This window comes from Salmo trutta, chromosome 5 (genome assembly GCF_901001165.1).
Source record: "Salmo trutta chromosome 5, fSalTru1.1, whole genome shotgun sequence".
Lineage (NCBI taxonomy): Eukaryota > Metazoa > Chordata > Actinopteri > Salmoniformes > Salmonidae > Salmo > Salmo trutta.
The window spans coordinates 52,381,043-52,400,173 of record NC_042961.1 but is presented as its reverse complement, the minus strand read 5'-3'; the positions used below and the strand labels follow the sequence as shown (position 1 = coordinate 52,400,173).

Below are 19,131 nucleotides of genomic sequence, written 5' to 3'. Positions count from 1 at the left end.
CTCCAAACACACTCTCACACACACACATCCCCACCGCCACAGTACACACAGATATACACAGACACACACAGCCGCTGAGAGTGAGGAGGGGTACGAGGGTGGTATACAGTGGTAGGCGGGGGGGAAACAGAGGAGGGGTACGAGGGAGGTGACTATCTGAAGGGGGGCTCAGGCGTGTGAAGGGAGAGTTCGGGGGCTCGGCGGAGGACGGCCTCCTTGCGGTTCGGTGGCGGCGGCAGCGGCGGTTCATACACTCTGGGCGCTGCCACCATGGCGGCGGCCACGGCGGGCACCACTGGCCTGAGGGCGGCGTCCAGCGCCGTGACGTGGGCCGGTTGGCCGTGGTGGTGGGCGTGGCCCGCCATGGCGTGGGCAGGGATGGCAGCCATGGCGTGGTGGTTGGGAGGCGGGTAGGCGTACTGGAGCTGTTGGAGTTGCTGGTACTGTTGGAGTTGCTGGTACTGCTGGAGTTGCTGGTACTGCTGGTACTGCTGGTAGTACTCCGCATAGTACCTGGGGGAGAGAGGGAATGAGAAGGAGAGAAGGGGGAGGGAGAAACCGAGTGAGACGGGAAGAGCGAGAGAAAAGAGGGTAGGGAGACAGACAGACAAGAGGGTTTGGGATTATCTACTAGGGATTGTATATTACAGTCTTTTACACACAAAAATTCGAGTGGGGGTGCAGAGAGCCATTATTCGGGGGGCGGTAGGTAGGGTAGGTAGCGTACTGTAACTGCTGGAGCTGCTGGTGCTGTTGGTGCTGCTGGTGGTAGTACTCAGCATACTGTTGGTACTGCTCTCTAAGATACACACGGAGGGAGGGGGAAAGATAGAGCGATTTAGATCATGTACCAGTAGGGAATTGTAGTCTTTTAACACCAAGGCATTGACTAGTAGGAAACTGTAGTCTTTTTATACAAACAGCCTTTCAGAAAGAGCGTTTTTAGATCATCTACTGGGGAATTGTAGTCTTTGCACACAAAGAACAGGCTTTCAGGAAATGTACATGGGGTTAAGAGTCTCTGATGGCATTGAAAGATAATGTCTTGAGCAATTCAGTTCCAGGAAGTATGTCCACTACCACTCCTGAAGTCTGAACATCAGACAGAGGGCCACGTAGTGAAAAGGAGGAGAGGGTGTAGTGCATTGGGGAGGGTCAGAGAGGATTCAAAACGGGTTAAGTGCTCCTAAAACCACTGGGGCGAACTCTAACTTCCACTGAAGTCAAAGTTTCACTTAGCCTTGCACTGACGTAAATGGAAGACTAAGTCGAAATTCGACTTAAAGTGGACTTTCTTGACTTAAAGAAGTTTTGACTGGAAATTAGGATTCTCCTAATTACTGTAACTGCTGGAGCTGCTGGTACTGTTGCTGGGAGTATTCAGCGTACTGTTGGCACTGCTCTCTAAGATCCACACGGAGGGAGGAAGGGAGGGAGAAAGGGAGGGGGACAGATAGAGCATTTAGATCATCTACCAGTAGGGAATTGTAGTCTTTTCACACAAACAGGTTTTCAGAAAATGTACAAGGGGTCAAGCAAGTCTTTGATGGAAATTAAGGATAATGTACTGAGCAATTCAGTTCCTATAAGTATGTCCACTACCACTACTGAAGTCTGAACACTGAGGAAGGTTTGTAGTGAGACAGAGTAATGTAGTGAGAAGATAGTGTGTAGGGTGTAGTGCATTGGGGAGGGTAGAAGAGGCTTCAATAAAGAGATCAGGGTTAAGGGCTCCTAAAAGCATTGGGGCGAATACTAACTTCTACTTTAGTCCAGCACTGATGATGTCAATGGGAGACTAAGTCAAAATTCGACTTAGTGGACTTTCTCGACTGGTAATTAGGTGTAAAGTTAACTAAATCGTGAAGGGTCAAAGCGGGTTGGATAAGAAGAGAAGGAAGTGGTAGTACCTAGCCATGGGGTCCTCTCCAGCCTCCGCTGCTTCCTCTGCAGCTCGCCCGGCGGGGGTGGGGAGCAGCGGCCGGCGCTGCTTGGGGGCTCTCTGGTACATGAAGGGCTTCATGACGGGATCGGGCAGCAGGGACCCCGCAGAGCGCCTCAGGGGACTCCGGTCCCTCTCTCCAGACTTTGCCGCTTGTGCCGCCGCCACTGCTGCCGCGTTCTGCTGCTCAGCCAGAACCTGCTGTCCCTGGGCGAAGTAGTGCTGCACCCTCGCCGCTTCAAAGATGGCCGCCGACGGGTCTGCCGATGCGCTCATGGCGGCACCCATCCCCAAGTGGCCGTAGGCATGCTGGGCGCCCCCATAGAGCGCCGGCGCCATGGCGTAGGCCTGGTTGACTGCTGCGGCGGCCGTAGGCATCTCTACGCCAGGTGCTGCCAGGTAGATGGCCCCCGGGTGGTGGTGGTTAGCCATGGCATGCGCATAAACTGGTGTGGAGTAGGCGGCGGCAGCGGACGCTGCAGCGGGGCTGGCGGCAATCTGACTGAGCTGACCGTAGAGAGCGGCGTGGCTGGGGTTCATGGAGCTGGCGTACACCTGCGTGGCGCCCGCCTGCGTCAACGCTGCCGCCTGATTGGCTGCCTGGACCCCATAGAGCTGATTGGCCACGTTAGCGCCGTAGACCTGCGTCGCCAGGGCACCATACACCGCCTGGTTGACGGGGTTGCCTTCCGCTCGCGTGCCGGTGGTGAGACCTGTCAACGCCGCGTAGGTGGGGTCAAAGGTCGAGGTGTTGTAGACAGAGTTGTGGACGCTTTGCTGGACCTGGAGGGGCAGGCCGGCTGCGGCGGCGGCGGCTGCAGCTAGCACAGCTGCCTGGCTCTGGTACTGTTCCAGAGAGGACTTCCCTACAGGGCACTCCCCGGCGTAGTGGCCCTGCTTCCCACAGCTCACACAGGGGATCTTCCCCGTCGGGGTCTGCTTGGAGGGCTGCACCTGCACGGACACGGACACCATTTGTTAGCGAGCTTCCGGAACTGTCTTTATTCAGAGACAACCGGATCTAGCCGACAACTCAGAGCATTATAGGTACTGTAGTGGTTCTCAAACCTCTCCTTGGGGGACCCCCAAATATTTCGAAATTTTGTTGTAGTCCTAGACTAACTCACCTGATTCCCCAAGTCAAGGCCTTGATGATTAGTTGACAAGTTGAATCAGGTGTCCTAGCTGTGGAATAATTAAAATACATGGAATGGCTGGGGGTCTGCGAGGAGTGGTTTGAGAACCACTGCAGTTGTAGACCATGCTAAACCTTCAGGAACACCTTCACCATCATAGAATTGGATATACAAGACAGGGCAGTATGGGTAATGTAATACACAAAAATAGAATCACTAGAAAAGGCATCACCCCTCAGACCACAGCAATTTGGCTGCACCCTCATGGGTACACTCAAAATGGTCACCGGTCCTCCATTAACAAGGCCAATTGACTTGAATGGGGGGGGGGGTGCCAGTCAAGGGATTCTATTTCCATGTCAGTGCATCGTGCTACAGCACCTTGGAGAGCTCCACGGAGAGCGGGCGTCCCTTGAAGGAGGTGCCGTGGAGGGCCTCGATGGCCTGAAGAGCCTCCTCCTTGTTCTCCATGTGCACGAAGGCGTAGCCTGCAGAAGAGGAGAGCCTGGCTGTCATTGAGCACAGGGACACCAGTTAGAACCACACCGGGCATGCCACACACACACACCTTACCGATCTATACACACACGTTTCTTACTGCTCTATACAACTACACACAAACCTTACCTGATTGTCAAGTTGCACAATGAAAAAGCCCCAAACAACTTAGAATACCTTGGATCTTTACACTTTCAACTAGCCATCACCGGTATGCAGTGCAATGAAATAGGTGAAGGTACTCATTTTGGGTGCTGGTACCCGTCATATATTAAAGCCAATAGCCTGTTCTATAAGAGGTGTAGTACTTCAGCAGTAGAGAATTAGGTGTCTGTACTCCGTACTGGACAACACCGGCCGGCCTACTTCAAGCACTGGTACGCCATAATGTACTGTAAGCTCCGCGGTGAGATTTCCTCTAGGTACAGATCTAGGATCAGTTTCCCTTCCCCCAATCCTAACCATTAAAACACACAAATATGTTTTATTGTCACATTCACCAGATTGGTGGAGTGAAATGTGTTGTTTTACAGGGTCAGCCAAATTAGTGTTAAGTGCCTTGCTCAAGGACACAGACTCTTCACCTTGTCGGCTTGAGTATATACGAACCAGTGACCTTTCGGTTACTGGCCCAACACTCTGACCACTAGGCTAGCTGCCGCCCTAGTAGTGGGGGAAATGCAAACTGACCCAAGATCAACATCTAGGGTCAACTTCCCCCTTCGCCACACTGAGCAATCTCTCCCTTCACCCTCATGAGTACCATTATAATAACGTTACAATTTGGTGGGTGCTTATATTTGTCATATTTCACACATGTACAAGTGTGTATTATATACATGTGTGAAGTGGAAATGTGTTCACTGCATATCCCAAATCCCCCCGAGACACCCTCGTAGGGATACTCCCTTCTCGTGGAGTACCCCTCAATGAGAAGGGGCGTGGCTCACCTTTGACTTTGTCGCACTCCAGCACTTTACCAAAGGTCTGGAAGAGCTCCTGGAGGTCCTCGGTGGTGCACATGCCCGACAGGTTCCCCACAAACACCTTGGTGGAGTGGAGAGGTCTGCCCCGGGACTCCTCCACCACCAGGTTCCTCCCCCGGAACTCCCTGCCGTTCAGCTCCCTGATGGCCCGCTCCGCAGCACCCTCACCCTGGGAGTAGATTTGATTAGAAAACAAAGTAAACATACAAATAATAAGACATTCATTTAGATTAGGAAACTTGAACGTGAGGAAAACTCAATGAGGAAATACATTTTGTACCATATCAACTCAATGTAGCCTACGTACACACAAAAACAATCACCATTTAAAAATGACAGACACACAGTTCTGTGGTGCACTCGCCGTCGGGGATTTAAAAGAATAGGATTGGTTGGTGTAAACTTTGGCTGGAAGGCGTTTAGATCATTGTTAAATCCATGACGAAGAGTGTGCAAGTGTACACTTTAGAAGAACTGAAGAGAATTGGGACATATCCCATAGGGAGGACTAAGGTCTATCTATAGCCTACCTGTAGGTGTACGAAGGCGAACTGTCGGAGAACGCTGCAGCTGACCACCTGGCCGTACGACTCAAAGATGGCCGACAGCTCCTCCTGGGTGGTGTCCAGAGCCAGGTTGCCCACGAAGAGCTTCACCGTGTTGCTCTTGTCCATGGTGGAGCTGTGGTGGGACATGCACAGATACGGACAGACACAGACAGATAGATACAGGCAGACAAGGGACACAAGGGAGAGAGAAAGACAAGTGAACATACTGTAAAAGACAAAACATTCTGAACTTGTACTTGTCCACGATGCTGGAAACACCAAAAACCAACCAGTCCAAGAGACACCTATACGGGAGAAAGCAAGAGCTGACAAAATGAATGACGAGACCATAGGGGAAAAGGAAGTATGTGTCAAGAAAATATTTCACAATGCAGAATAACAACATTGAAGACACCATAGAGTTCTAATATGTAATTATATGGAAGACACCATAGAAACTTGGTTATGTAGCCTTACTAGCCTATCATGCAACATGTTGACCTCTGACCTTATTTCTTACAGGTCAAGAAGCACTGGGCTACCCTGCAGGTTTATCACAACAGTTTAGGGCAGTTGCTATGCTAGCTGTAAATCGAAAAGCACAAAAATGTACTTTTCTGTGCCAAGCACATGTATAGAACACTGAAAATGCTATACATAGTAGCCTTTCCACTGAGATCAGATCCATTTTCAAGTTGTATTAGTCGTATATACACATGGTATACGCCGTCCAACGAAAAGCTTATATTTACATCACTAAACCGACTTCAGTTGAGGCATCACTGGAGAGGGAAAAACTATTTTTTTGTAATGGCGCAGCACGAGACAAAGTAAACATTTTTTTTTTAAATGCTTGAACCATTGGGCAGTGTTGTCATGTTCACGATTGAATTCCGGTAAATTGGGCTACTTTAAAAACGATGAACTGGACGACATATACAACGATATAGCACAGGGTGCCTTCATCCGTTCAAAGGCCAAATGGATTAAGTAAGGTGGAAAAACCACATATTATTTCTTTCATTTGGAGAAAAGTAGGCAGACTAGGAATAGTATTTCATTCATTTATGTAAACCACACTATATCTGATGATCTTGAAGTGATTATTAAGGAAATACACTCTTTCTACAGTACACTGTACCAATCTCATCTTTCGGAAGGCGACTTGGATTCCTTTTTTGATTCTGCTAATAACTCTGTTAACCCTATAGAAGAAAGGTTTAAGCAACTGGCCAGGTCGCAATTGTAAATGAGAACTTGTTCTCAACTTGCCTACCTGGTTAAATAAAGGTGAAATAAAAATAAATTTAAAAACTCTGTGATTCCGATATAGGTATTACTGAGTTGGACCAAGCCATTAAACAAATTCCTATAGGTAAATCCCCTGGACCGAATGTCCTGACAGCTGAATTCTATCGAGATTTTTGGCCTGATATTAGAGAGTTATTGCTTTCGGTCAACAAAGAGGTTATTGACAATGCTTTCTTACCTCCTTCTTTGACAGGGACAAATAGTTCTAATACCCAAACCAAAGAAGGACTCTCTTTACTTAGACAACTGGAGAACAATCACGTTGTTGGTACCTGACTATAAGTTACTATAAGTTACTAGCCCATGTCTATGCCAATAGGCTGAATAGGCTGAAAAGCCCTTGATGATATACAGTTGAAGTCAGAAGTTTACATACATCTTAGCCAAATACATTTAAACTCAGCTTTTCACAATTCCTGACATTTAATCCTAGTAGAAATTCCCTGTCTTAGGTCAGTTAAAATCACCACTTTTTTTAAGAATGTAAAATGTCAGAATAATTGTCATGGCCGTCGTAGTGAGAAGACCAAAATGCAGCGGGTATGTGAATGCTCATATTTACTTTTATTGGAACACTACACAAAACAAGAAAACAAAAAAAAACTAACGACAGCTAAACAGTTTTGCAGGCTAAAATACAGCAGTGCAAAAACAACTTCCCACAAAAGACAGGTGGAAAAAGGGCTACCTAAGTATGGCTCCCAATCAGCAACAACGATGTACAGCTGTCCCTGATTGAGAGCCATACCAGGACTACACAAAAAAATACACAACACAGAAAAAACATAGAAATACAAAACAGAACAATACCCAAAAACCCCGACAACACGAAACAAACACACCCCTGCCACGCCCTGACCAAACTACAATAACAAATAACCCCTTATACTGGTCAGGACATGACAATAATAGTAGAGAGAATGATTTATTTCAGCTTTAATTTCTTTCATCATATTCCCAGTGTGTCAGAAGTTTACATACGCTCAATTAGTATTTGGTAGCATTGCCTTTAAATTGTTTAACTTGGTTCAAATGTTTCAGGTAGCCTTCCACAAGCATCCCACAATAAGTTGGGTGAATTTTGGCCCATTCCTCCTGACAGAGCTGGTGTAACTGAGTCAGGTTTGTTGGCCTCCTTGCTCGCACACGCTTTTTCAGTTCTGCCCACAAATGTTCTATAGGACTGAGGTCAGAGCTTTGTGATGGCCAATCTAATACCTTGACTTTGTTGTTCTTAAGCCATTTTGCCTCAACTTTGGAAGTATGCTTGGGGTCATTGTCCATTTGGAAGACCCTTTTGCGACCAAGCTTTAACTTCCTGCCTGAGGTCTTCAGATGTTGCTTCAATATATCCACATAATTGTCCTCCCTCATGATGCCATCTATTTTGTGAAGTGCACCAGTCACTCCTGCAGCAAAGCACCCCCACAACATGATGCTGCCACCCCCGTGCTTCACAGTTGGGATGGTGTTCTTCGGGTTGCAAGCCTCCCCCTTTTTCCTCCAAACATAACGATGGTCATTATGGCCAAACAGTTCTATCAGACCAGAGCACATTTCTCCAAAAAGTACGATCTTTGTCCCCATGTGCAGTTGCAAACAGTAGTCAGGCTTTTTTATGGCGGTTTTGGAGCAGTGGCTTCTTCCTTGCTGAGCGGCCTTTCAGGTTATGTCGATATAGGACTCGTTTTACTGTGGATATAGATACTTTTGTACCTGTTTCCTCCAGCATCTTCACAAGGTCCTTTGCTGTTGTTCTGGGATTGATTTGCACTTTTCGCACCAAAGTACGTTCATCTCTAGGAGACAGAACGCGTCTCCTTCCTGAGCGGTATGACGGCTGCGTGGTCCCATGGTGTTTATACTTGCGTACTATTGCTTGTACAGATGAACGTGGTACCTTCAGGCGTATGGAAATTACTCTCAAGGATTAACCAGACTTGTGGAGGTCTACAATTTATTTTCTGAGGTCTTGGCTGATTTCTTTTGATTTTCCCATAATGTCAAGCAAAGAGGCACTGAGTTTGAAGGTAGGCCTTGAAATACATCCACAGGTACACCTCCAATTGACTCAAATTATGTCAATTAGCCTATCAGAAGCTTCTAAAGCTATGACATCATTTTCTGGAATTTTCCAAGCTGTTTAAAGAGAGAGTCAACTTAGTGTATGTGGACTTCTGACCCACTGGAATTGTGATACAGTGAATTATAAGTGAAATAATCTGTCTGTAAACAATTGTTGGAAAAATGACTTGTGTCATGCACAAAGTAGATGTCCTAACCGACTTGCAAAACTATAGTTTTTTAACAAGAAATTTGTGGAGTGGTTGAAAAACGAGTTTTAATGACTCCAACCTAAGTGTCTGTAAACTTCCGTATTTTTGGTTAAGATACATTTCAGTCAATTTGCTGATGATACTGCCCTTTTCCTAAATTAAACGGTTGAAATTACATCTGTCTAATCCAACCTCTATGTGGTATCATATCCCTAACAGTGTGTTTAACACACTCTAACTTGAATTCCAAAAGAAATGTGATTTTGACCCTCCAAAATTAAAGTTACACCAGAATAAAAAATATTCTGGAAAAGAATATCCAAGCACAATTTCCCCCCCATAAAACAGTGATTTGAATAATAGCGCTATTAAAATGAATAGGAAATCCATTTTCAAAGGCCTTTGGTTGACAAGGGTATTAAGTTTGTATGTGATTTGTTAGACAACATTGGGGAGTTTCTGCCGTTTGATGAGTTCATTAGGAAATTTCAGGTTAATATTACTCAGAGAGAACATGCAAAGCGTTTTCACTTCCTTTACTTGGACTTATTAAGAACATTATGAATATTATGAGGTTGTTTCCACTTTACCAAGTTTACAAATGAATGACTTGAACCTTTTGGATGAAAAATTCAATGATAAGTGGATACGATTGGCAGTTAATGAAGTAATTTTTTGTGATTATAATTCAATATATTGCTTTGGAAGTGACCAACCCATGCTATGGTCAAAAGCCATGACCTTTTACCTTAATTGTCCAGTTATCCCAACATTTAAAGAAACACATTTTTTAATATTTTCTCACATCTACCCTGTTAATTACTTATTGCACAAAATGTTACATTTTGACAAAACACCTTGTGTTTTTTGCTCCTTTGATTCAGAATCTTTAGAACATGTATTTTTTTCATTCTAGTAAACTATGGATTGAAATTCATGAATGGTTGTGTATAAAATTTCCAAAATGACCTTTGATGACATAAAATGGCATTATGCTTATCCTTGTAAATTCCGATCATAACTATTTTACTAACGTTATTATTCTCTTGGCCAAATATTATATTTACAAAATGTAAATAGGGTGGGAAAATTCCTTATTTATTTTTTTATTTTTTCATTGAACTTTACAATTTTACAAATCCCTCAAACTTGTGAAAGTTAAAAAGTAGGGAAAAAATATTAGAAGGCTTGTCTCTGGATGTTTGTTAATGTCTCATTGCCTTGTCACATCTAAAATGTCCTGAATTATTTAATTTTTTTATGGTCCCTTGGTATTTTATTATTTCATTTTATTCACAGGAATGTCCCTGTATTGATGTGTAATATTGTTATTATTGTTGCAATAAAAATAAAACAATCTGCGGGGGAAATGTATGGGTCGCGGGTGGCAGGTTTTTGGTCTACTTCTAAATTGCACCGCGGCCTCTATGGCATTTCTAAAAATTATATATATATATATTTCACTGTGACCTGCTGCTGCTGACTATCAGGCAGTGGCAGACTGTTACTGTGCATGTGAATGAATGGTGGAGAGGAGGAGGGCCGGAGGGGTGTGTGTGCGTTGAGATCGCTGGTTGAAGAGAGTGCTGCAGCAGAGGAAGCTGAGTCACCGCGACAGAGTAGCACGCGTGCACGTCGTGATAACTTTTGACCAGTTGTCGGTGGGCTATTTAGAATCCGCATTATGGAAACACCCTTTTTCAACAAAACATATTAACGTGCTAGAACTGATACAACGGCGACAACGCATTGGAAAACGACTTACTGCGCACTAGAGCTCTTTAGATAAATTCGCTCAGAGGTGGCTTAAAGTAAACTGCATTCTGATGTAGACTTTTCTTATGGATAACAGTATCAAGCGAAGGGTTTTACGCATGCTCAGTTCAAGGGTCTGCAGGACTGCGCGAGTGGAAATGGTTATGTAGCTTGTGTTATGGAAAAAAGTCCACATTGAAAATTCCATTAATTGTGGAGGATGATTGTCTGCATTTGCATATGTTGGCCATCAAGTAGGCTATTGACTTATATGCCATTGCAGGCTACTGTAGCCTACCATTTCAAATCAAATTGTATTTGTCACATGTAGACCTTACCGTGAAACGCTTACTTACAAGCCCTTAACCATCAATGCAGTTCAAGAACTAGAGTTAAGAAAATACTTTCAAGTCATTGCAAATAAATTTGTGCCACTTGTGTAGCCTACCTGGAGCTGGCAACCAGATGTAATACTTTGCCTAGAATTCAGTTTGTTGTTGTAGCCTTGTGTTATTATGCAATTTTTAATGGCCATGTTTAGTTAATTAAATTGGAAGTTATCAATTGTGATCATGGTCACAGCTCTATTGTAAATGTATCATTCTCCACATTTAATGTCAGTTTCATTGTGGATTTTTACCTGAAATTAGATGTTGGTATATCAGGGGCTATAGGCTACCTGCATCTAGCTCAGCAAACCATGGCAAAGTTGAATTGCAATTATAACCCCTGATTTTAGTCAGTAGCCTATCAAATAACAAGTAAATCTTGCAAATAGGCCATTTATAACGGTTCGTAGTCTTAACATCTGGCACATAATAACGGCACAATTGCCAGAAAATAACATTAAATAACATGAACATTAAAAAAATGACATTCATCCAAGTGTTTCTTGCAGAGATTTCGAGATCCTCTGTCCCACTTTCATCACTCAAACTCTCCTGTCTGATTTATCTATAGTTATGCACATTCTGCAAACTGGATTTATTTACAATTATAAACTGGCTGGTTTGAGCCCTGAATGCTGATTGGTTGAAAGCCATGGTATATCAGATGTGTGTCAGGGGAATTACAAAAACATACTTTTTACTGTTCTAACTAAGTTGGTAACCAGTTTATAATAGCAATAAGGCACCTCAGGGGTTTGTGGTATATGGCCAATATACCACGGCTAAAGGCTATGTCCTAGGAACAGCCCTTAGCTGTGGTATATTGGGCAAATACCACACATCCTCGGGCCTTATTGCTCAATCATAGCAGTCAAAAGAAGTTAAATAACGTCAATTTATGGAAAATTATCAGGAGAGTTTAATAAGGGTGATTTATCTTTTCTCTTGCGACATATTCTTAAACTGGCAAGAATTATTATTTTTGATGGAAAACCGGATTTTCTTCTTAGCCTACGTCGTTTAAAAAAAAATACGTCGATATTCCTTCTTAATTCGCTCAATAACGTTATGGAAAAAGGTTTTTGGGATAAATGTTGCAACTCCTCCCTTGCAGCAGAAAAACATTTTGAGCTAGTTTTCAGGCCTTGTGGGCGGGTTTTCAGAGGTCACTGGGCTACAAATTTCAGCTTCACCTGGCAACCCTGCCATTGGGAATTTCCTGATCGACGTTACAGATATGTATCAAAAACGTGGTTCGGGTTTACATTACTTTCCAATTCGCTGCTAAGACTGTGAAAACAATTGATAGACGACATATGTTTTCTTTAAAATTACCCATATGGACTGGAGAGGATGTTTAGGTTTTGGTTGGTGTGACCGAAACTGAACAAACCTCGCGGCGAAAATGTGAGACGATTTGCCTAAGTAGCTGGAAATGGGGTTTCGATGCCTTTGTTTTGTTATCATTAATCCAATCTACAAAAACAGTACACGAACTGTATCGGATGAATGGTGGACATATAACAAAACAATGTTACATTGGAAATGTTAGTCACAGCATTTTTCCGCACTGGAACGGATACATTGCACGATAGCGAAAATGTCTTCAATGGAACGACAATACGCTTTCGTGTTTCGTGTCATTGGTTCTTCCGCAGACAACGAATAAAACCTCATATTTCTACGAAACGTTACTTATATTTTTCATCTTTAGTAAATAAATCGAATAAAAGAGGTACATAAATCTACCATCTTACTTACCTAAGCAATGCCGTGTTTCAAAATGGTAGCGCCTACTTCCGTTTTTTAGAAGGCTTCACCAATGGGGAAGTCAGGGGGTTGGGGGGCTGCCACCAGAATGCTGATTCTTCACAATCGCCGTATTACATTTTCTAACAGATAGGCTATTAAAAGAAGTGGCTTTACAGCATGCTTCGACATAACAAAAGTCAGTCATTCATCAATTCATAGACAGGTTTCACCATAGTCCAAAGGGCAACTGGTGCCTTTTATTGCAAATTTCATTTCACTGAGAAAAGTTGATGAATAACTTTCCTTAACTTGAGAAAGAAAAACAAAATCACTTACAACACTAGCTACAAAGATTTTGATATAATCATGATTCAAGTCATGAAAACTGCTCAATTTGCTTGTATCCAGAACGACCCACAGGAGCAACAAGGGTCAAGCGCCCCACTCAAAGGGCACATCAGACTCTTCACTTAGTCAGCTTGTGGACCCGAACCATCGACCCCTCAGTTAGTGGCCCAACACCCAGCTACCTGCTGCCCTAAAGTATTTAATCGCTTCCTCGCTCCTCGAATCCCCCAAACTCATCGGAGGACAAAATCTGAGGTGATCTTCACCTTCAATGCGACTGGAGAAGGTACAGAGAGAGGATGCGAGGAAAGACCTGAGATTCACCCTAGTAGAATGGCATTCTACCAACCAGTAATTAAACCACTAAAACAGTCACCATCAAGTCAATCAACCCCCACAGTTTCAAAAACACACAATGACACAATGAGCACATCCAGAGATCAAGAGACAGATATTTAGACAGTAAAGCAGTTGAGATAAGTATGGAATTGTAATCAAACAGAATTACAACATTGACTGCTTAACAGTACAAAACTGTTAAACTTAGTTGACAACAGAATAGTCAACATGGGATATTTGGGCTTGGAATAGTGATCTTGCCTATATGGGAGATGACTAAGTATCTAGAAACCTATATCATATTATTTTGCTGTCGTTTCTATATGGCAATTCAATAATTATTACAGCTGAATAGACAATACTTTGGTTTCGGTTTCTCCTCTTCTTTTCTCCTACCCACCCTCGCTCTCAGTGTAACTTCAGTAAGTGTGACATCATCAGCGACAGCAAGTGAGGTAGGCCGTTCATGGGTGTATTCTGTGTTACGAAACGTTCTGAACGTTGCAGATAGAAATATAATTCATAGTGCTGACAGGGTTCCGTGTTCCAGCTGACACACATATCCATTCTACACAATACATGTATTTTTTTATGTGCTGTAACATCACATCCTCCTGAACAGGTCACAGGTGAGCAGCAGGTGTCTCTGTAGTGGTCTTGCTGCGACCCGTCCCGGCCAGCGGTCTGTCCCTCTCCTCCCACAGAGTAACCCCGTCACACGCACAGATCTGCTTGGCGTTCTCGAACAGTCCAGCGGAGCGAGCGATGATCCCACAGGCCAGCCTGTACCCAACGAGCAATAGATAGACAAAGAAGGGGGATAGAGAGCGAGAGAAAAGAAAGAGAAACAAATAGAAAAGATCAGCACTTTTCACTATAAAATGTATTAATTCAACTTTGACCTACAGTAAGTCCTTCCAAACGCTACCCACGTCTCTCCTCTACCATGAGCTCACCTCTGGCCGGAGTTCCCGGTTAGTTTGGAGAGGGGGTGAGCCCCCCTTCCCAGGTCATCCTCCCCAGCATCCACCACCAGAGACCGACCAATCACGTCCCACACCTGCAGAAAGTAAAGCAGGAAGTGACAGAGGGGTAAGAGTGGCTACCGTCAATGGTTGGTACCGCTGACCAGTGTGCTGTGCTCAGTATTCATTTGTGCATTCCCCAAGCTGGTACAACACCATGTACTCAATGTCTTTACTGTAATTACACTGTACCTACCTATGTCACTACCCATGTAAATACATAGGTTTTAGACCAAAAGGGGTAGGGGTGTGTGTGTGTGTGTTACCTTCAGCTCAGGGTCCTCTAGTCTGAATGAGGCTCGACCGTCTGGTCCGGCCACAATATTCCCCAGATCACCTACATGCTAAAAGAAAACACATTTAACTGAATATCACAACCAATACCATGAATATCACAACCATTACTTATGTAAATAAGGTATTTCTGTTTGTTATTTTTAATAAATCTGTTACATTTTCTAAAACCTGTTTTTGCTTTGTCATTATGGGGTATTGTGTGTAGATTGATGAGCTGTTTTATTTGCTTAATATATTTCTAAATAATTCTGTAACATAAAATGTGAAACAATGAAAGGGGTCTGAATACTTTCGAATGCATTGTATATCGTCTCTGAGACAGTTAAAAGGTACTTCCTGAAAGCATAACATCTCAGAAAGAATGTACCCCAGTTTCACAAGGAACTAAACAGAACTATACAGTATAGCCCTACTCTAGAAGAAGAAGGCAAGGAAACTGTACCCTGTCTGGGTCCTGCGGGGCACCATGTTGTCTCCCATAGGGGTTATAGTGTTCTCCACAGCTGTACAAACACACAGGCAGAGAAACATGAGTCATCCACTCCCATGATCCTCTGGGGCAAGCAGGTGCAACTGTGACCTTATGAGCTACAGTGATGGAATCATAAAGCGACTGATCTATTCAAGGGTTATTTTAAAATTGACTGAGGAAACTCTGAAGGCTGTAGAAAATTGTGGGCAAAACAATGCATACAGTACAATGACATTTTTACATATTATTAAAAATACCTCTGCACTAATAATGAATATGATTTGCATTTGGGTTGATAATATATCATGTTTCGCGCACACACACACACACACACACACACAAAGATCACCTCTGGCAGTCCTGTGTGAGGTCTCCCAGCGTGTGGACGTGGAGTCCGTGGGTGCCAGGTTCCAGACCATCAATGGTCCCGTCAATCAGACAGCGCTCCTCAGACAGCTGGAGGAACCGCACCACCCCCTGGACAGGACCACTACCGCCCATCATGGCCACCGCTGCACCCAGGTCTGATACACAGACACAAACGTTGCATATACAGTAGAGTACACATACAGATGCACATATGCTGCCAAATACACTTGTGACAACATCCATGCCAAAACAGTTTTTTATCCATCTAGAGTCCTCTATCTAACTCTATGGGCCGTGGCCACATTGGGATTTTGTGTCTGAGTATTTCGGATGGAGCCAATGCTTTTGCAATGGGAGTCATCCATTGCCGGTTGAATGACAACGGAGATCATTGTCCAACCCCAAAAAATTCACATATTCAATTAGTCTGAAAAACAAGTAGAGATGAGTTGTACTTTTGACAGACAAAAGCGGACAATGATGTACATCATATACAATTTCATCCGTGTTAATGCATCTCAGTGTGCCCGTACCCAATTCTGTTCCTCCGATGCCCTTTAGTACTGCCCTGCGCCCAGTGCTCTCTATGAGATCCTGCACCTCATGGGACGTCAGAGCAGACTCCACCAGAACCTCCTCCTTCCCAACATCTATCTTCACCGACTGCACGCCTGCACACAGGATAAAAGGAGAGGAGAGAGGGATGTAGAGAGATGGAATGAATGATGAGGAGGACAAAACAGAAAGAAAGGATGAGGAGCGCAAGAGAGAAAGAAGAGATGAGGAGGAGAAAACACAGGGGACAAATGAGTAAAATAAAAGGAGATCTGTCACTGTGACAAATACTGCTGTGTGTTAAATGCTTTAGATGGCTTTAGGTTGATACATATCTTGGAATGCATGGAGAGGCCCAGTGGTTTCATTCCAGCATAAATTGTTTACCAAAAGCAAGAGCGGCCCCTGTATCATTCTACTGAATGGCAATACAATAATAATAGCTAAGTAAACAACAACATTCATAACTTGTTCTAATGTGTAACTATTGATATTAAGCCTAGGAGCAATACACAACTAAGTTAACGAGTATTCTGTTGTGCACACTAGCAAAAGTGTAGTTACTAGCCTACTACACTAATAACTAATTTGAGTGCTGGAATGGAAAGGTAAAAATGTACCTGGTTTTCCTTCCAGTGCAGCTCTGACTTTCTCTGCACAACTGTCACATGTCATCTGCACTGCAAACTCCAGCTGTACGTAATAGAGAAATAGTGAGCATTTAACTAGCTAGCTAAGTCCTCAAAGTACAGTCAGTATAGCTATCAATCAATCTCTGGATGTAAATGATGCTTTGATATAGCAAGCCAACATCCCAGCTTGCACATTTGGTTCCTTGGAAGTTGTGGGAACATACGTTTTTGGTTTCCCATAGGTTCTGGAAACGAAGCCATACATTTCCTGACTGGTAAAATGGAATGTTTTTTTAAACGTTCTGTGAACAGAAGTGGAACTTTTAGGTTGCAGGGAGGTTCTGAGAACATTTTACTATGGTTCCCTGAAAGTTTTATTAATGTTCTAAGAACAGAAATTATAGGTTATTTGAAGGTAATTAAATAATGTTCTGAGAACATGTTTCAATAAGACATATAATAATAGTGCTGGCTTAGATTGGGATAACTGTTTTGAACTTTAAGCACAAATAGGACACGTTAATTAATTTGCTTAGACACAGTGTCAGTGATATTTGAACCTATGATGTCCTGTTTTCTATCCATGGAATTAGTCCACAGTGCCACCAGGATGGAGCTAGCATGCCATGTTGTTTTTACTCATACAAAGCTGTTCATTTTAGTCTATTCAAAATAAACAAAATAAACAAGCAATCATTAAGATCAAGTGTCCAATTAGTGGTTGCGGCCAACACACTTAACGTGATGGAGGATAGCGACAGTTTATGACGCTATGCTGAAGTACTGAAGTTCCCACAGAATAACGTTGTTTCTTAACGTTCTCTGAATGTTCTGAGAACATGACTTTAAACAGAACAAGGTAAAAAAAAAAATATGCTGAAGTAGTGAAATTTCCACCTAAGAACACGTTTCTCAGAACATTATGTGCTAGCTGGGTATGCTGTACCATTTCCAAAACGTTGTGGGAAGGTTGTATGCAAAATAACAATAGGACAACCAATCTCTAAGAAACATTTGCGTCTAAAAGTTATGTGCAGGCTAGGGTTACTTTAGTTACTCAACAATGCTGCTTTCAACATCAATTGTTGATGAAACAATAGTTACCAGGCACGATTTGTATTTATTATGGATCCCCATTAGTGGCTGCCACTCTTCCTGGGGTCCAGCAAAATTAAGGCAGTTATACAAAAGAAATTACAATACATTCACAACAGATTTCACAACACATTAGGTGTGTGCCCTCAGGCCCCTCCTCTACTACCACATATCTATAACACAAAATCCATGTGTATGTGTGTATAGTGTGGACATTATTGTGTGTTTGTATGCATGCGTCTGTGCCTATGTTTGTGTTGCTTCACAGTCCCCGCTGTTCCATAAGGTGTATTTTTATCTGTTAAAAGAACATATGTTACTGCTTGCATCAGTTTCTTGATGTGGAATAGAGTTCCATGTAGTCATGGCTCTATGTAGTACTGTGCGCCTCCCATAGTCTGTTCTGGACTTGAGGACTGATGAGACCTCTGGTGGCATGTCTTGTGGGGTATGCATGGGTGTCTGAGCTGTGTGCCAGTAGTTCAAACAGACAGCTCAGTAGACTCAACACCTCTCACAAAACCAAGTAGTGATGAAGTCAATCTCTCCTCCACTTTTAGCCAGGAGAGATAGATCTAAAGTTAGATCTAAGGGCCAGCCATGCAGCCCTGTTTTGAGCCAATTGCAATTTTCCTAAGTCCCTCTGTGGCACCTGACCACACGACTGAATATTAGTCCAGGTGGGTAGAATGTTCCAACAGGAATCTGTTCCAAAGACTTCGTAAAGTACAAGGATGCCAACATACACCACGAACAAAGTAGCATGATCAATTCACCTAGTTAACTAGCTGTCGAATAGTCATCAACTCACCACGTAGCTTATTCTTAATGTCAGTCCATAGGCTACCAGAGTGAGAACAGACATTTAGGAACTGCCTTGTTGATAATGCTGTTAAGATGGCAGAGGAACGCTTTATTATGCGTTGACCATGACCGTTTACAATCCAGGGTTACTCCAAGCAGTTTAGTCACCTCAACTTGCTCAATTTCTGCATTATTCATTACAAGATTTAGTTGAGGTTTAGTGAATGATTTGTCCCAAATAAAAATATTTTAATGACGATACATTTGAATACTAATGATTGATAGCTAGCTACTGTATTACAGTCAATATCCGGTTGTTGTGTAAACAGTCTTACTAAATAAGCGCTTGTTAACGTTCAGTATTGACACGCAGTGTTTCCAATAAGACAAGGAAAGCAACATGTACAACTTGTCATTTGAAGAAAGAATGTTAACAGGTTCAAACCTTCGTAATTCTGTCTGTATCCATTTTTGTGCAGCACGTCGTTGTCTGACCTACGATAACAGAATTTACTAGGAAACGTCCTACTTTACCCCAAACAGGCACAAACCGGGAGAAGGTAGCCGCCATCTTTATGAGGTCGGTAAACTGTATTTAGACC

The 19,131-nt window shown here is 43.2% G+C and overlaps 2 protein-coding genes across 7 annotated transcripts; both read right to left on the bottom strand.

Annotated features, from left to right (window-relative positions):
• Nucleotide 1: 1 nt before the first annotated feature.
• On the bottom strand, nucleotides 2-12,690 carry rbm14b (RNA binding motif protein 14b). 5 transcript variants are annotated; one of them, XM_029754183.1, is made up of 8 exons: nucleotides 12,603-12,690; nucleotides 5,093-5,243; nucleotides 4,527-4,731; nucleotides 3,460-3,587; nucleotides 1,911-2,896; nucleotides 1,342-1,404; nucleotides 728-799; nucleotides 2-513 (listed from the first exon to the last, which is right to left on the bottom strand). In XM_029754183.1, exons 2-8 carry the CDS (start codon nucleotides 5,234-5,236, stop codon nucleotides 153-155), a joined length of 1,959 nt encoding a protein of 652 aa, XP_029610043.1. In that variant the 5' UTR covers nucleotides 5,237-5,243; nucleotides 12,603-12,690; the 3' UTR covers nucleotides 2-152. The 5 variants fall into 5 exon arrangements, with proteins under 5 accessions (XP_029610043.1, XP_029610044.1, XP_029610045.1 ...); XM_029754184.1 differs by having other exon boundaries at nucleotides 3,460-3,566; XM_029754185.1 differs by lacking the exon at nucleotides 1,342-1,404.
• Nucleotides 12,691-12,821: 131 nt separating this feature from the next.
• On the bottom strand, nucleotides 12,822-19,131 carry ccs (copper chaperone for superoxide dismutase). 2 transcript variants are annotated; one of them, XM_029754188.1, is made up of 8 exons: nucleotides 18,975-19,131; nucleotides 16,619-16,691; nucleotides 15,977-16,114; nucleotides 15,424-15,598; nucleotides 15,045-15,105; nucleotides 14,572-14,649; nucleotides 14,237-14,340; nucleotides 12,822-14,063 (listed from the first exon to the last, which is right to left on the bottom strand). In XM_029754188.1, exons 1-8 carry the CDS (start codon nucleotides 19,098-19,100, stop codon nucleotides 13,904-13,906), a joined length of 915 nt encoding a protein of 304 aa, XP_029610048.1. In that variant the 5' UTR covers nucleotides 19,101-19,131; the 3' UTR covers nucleotides 12,822-13,903. The 2 variants fall into 2 exon arrangements, with proteins under 2 accessions (XP_029610048.1, XP_029610050.1); XM_029754190.1 differs by lacking the exon at nucleotides 18,975-19,131 and adding an exon at nucleotides 18,537-18,682.

Coding starts and splice junctions, on each gene's coding strand:
- rbm14b (XM_029754183.1), bottom strand. CDS start 5,236: ATGGACAAGAGCAACACGGTGAAGCTCTTCGTGGGCAACCTGGCTCTG. Junction 2,897..3,459: donor TCTCCGTGGAGCTCTCCAAG/GTGCTGTAGCAC, acceptor GTGTCCGTGCAG/GTGCAGCCCTCCAAGCAGAC. Junction 514..727: donor CAGCAGCTCCAGCAGTTACA/GTACGCTACCTA, acceptor TCTCTCCCCCAG/GTACTATGCGGAGTACTACC.
- ccs (XM_029754188.1), bottom strand. CDS start 19,100: ATGGCGGCTACCTTCTCCCGGTTTGTGCCTGTTTGGGGTAAAGTAGGA. Junction 15,106..15,423: donor CTCACACAGGACTGCCAGAG/GTGATCTTTGTG, acceptor GTGTTTGTACAG/CTGTGGAGAACACTATAACC. Junction 14,341..14,571: donor TAGAGGACCCTGAGCTGAAG/GTAACACACACA, acceptor TACTTTCTGCAG/GTGTGGGACGTGATTGGTCG.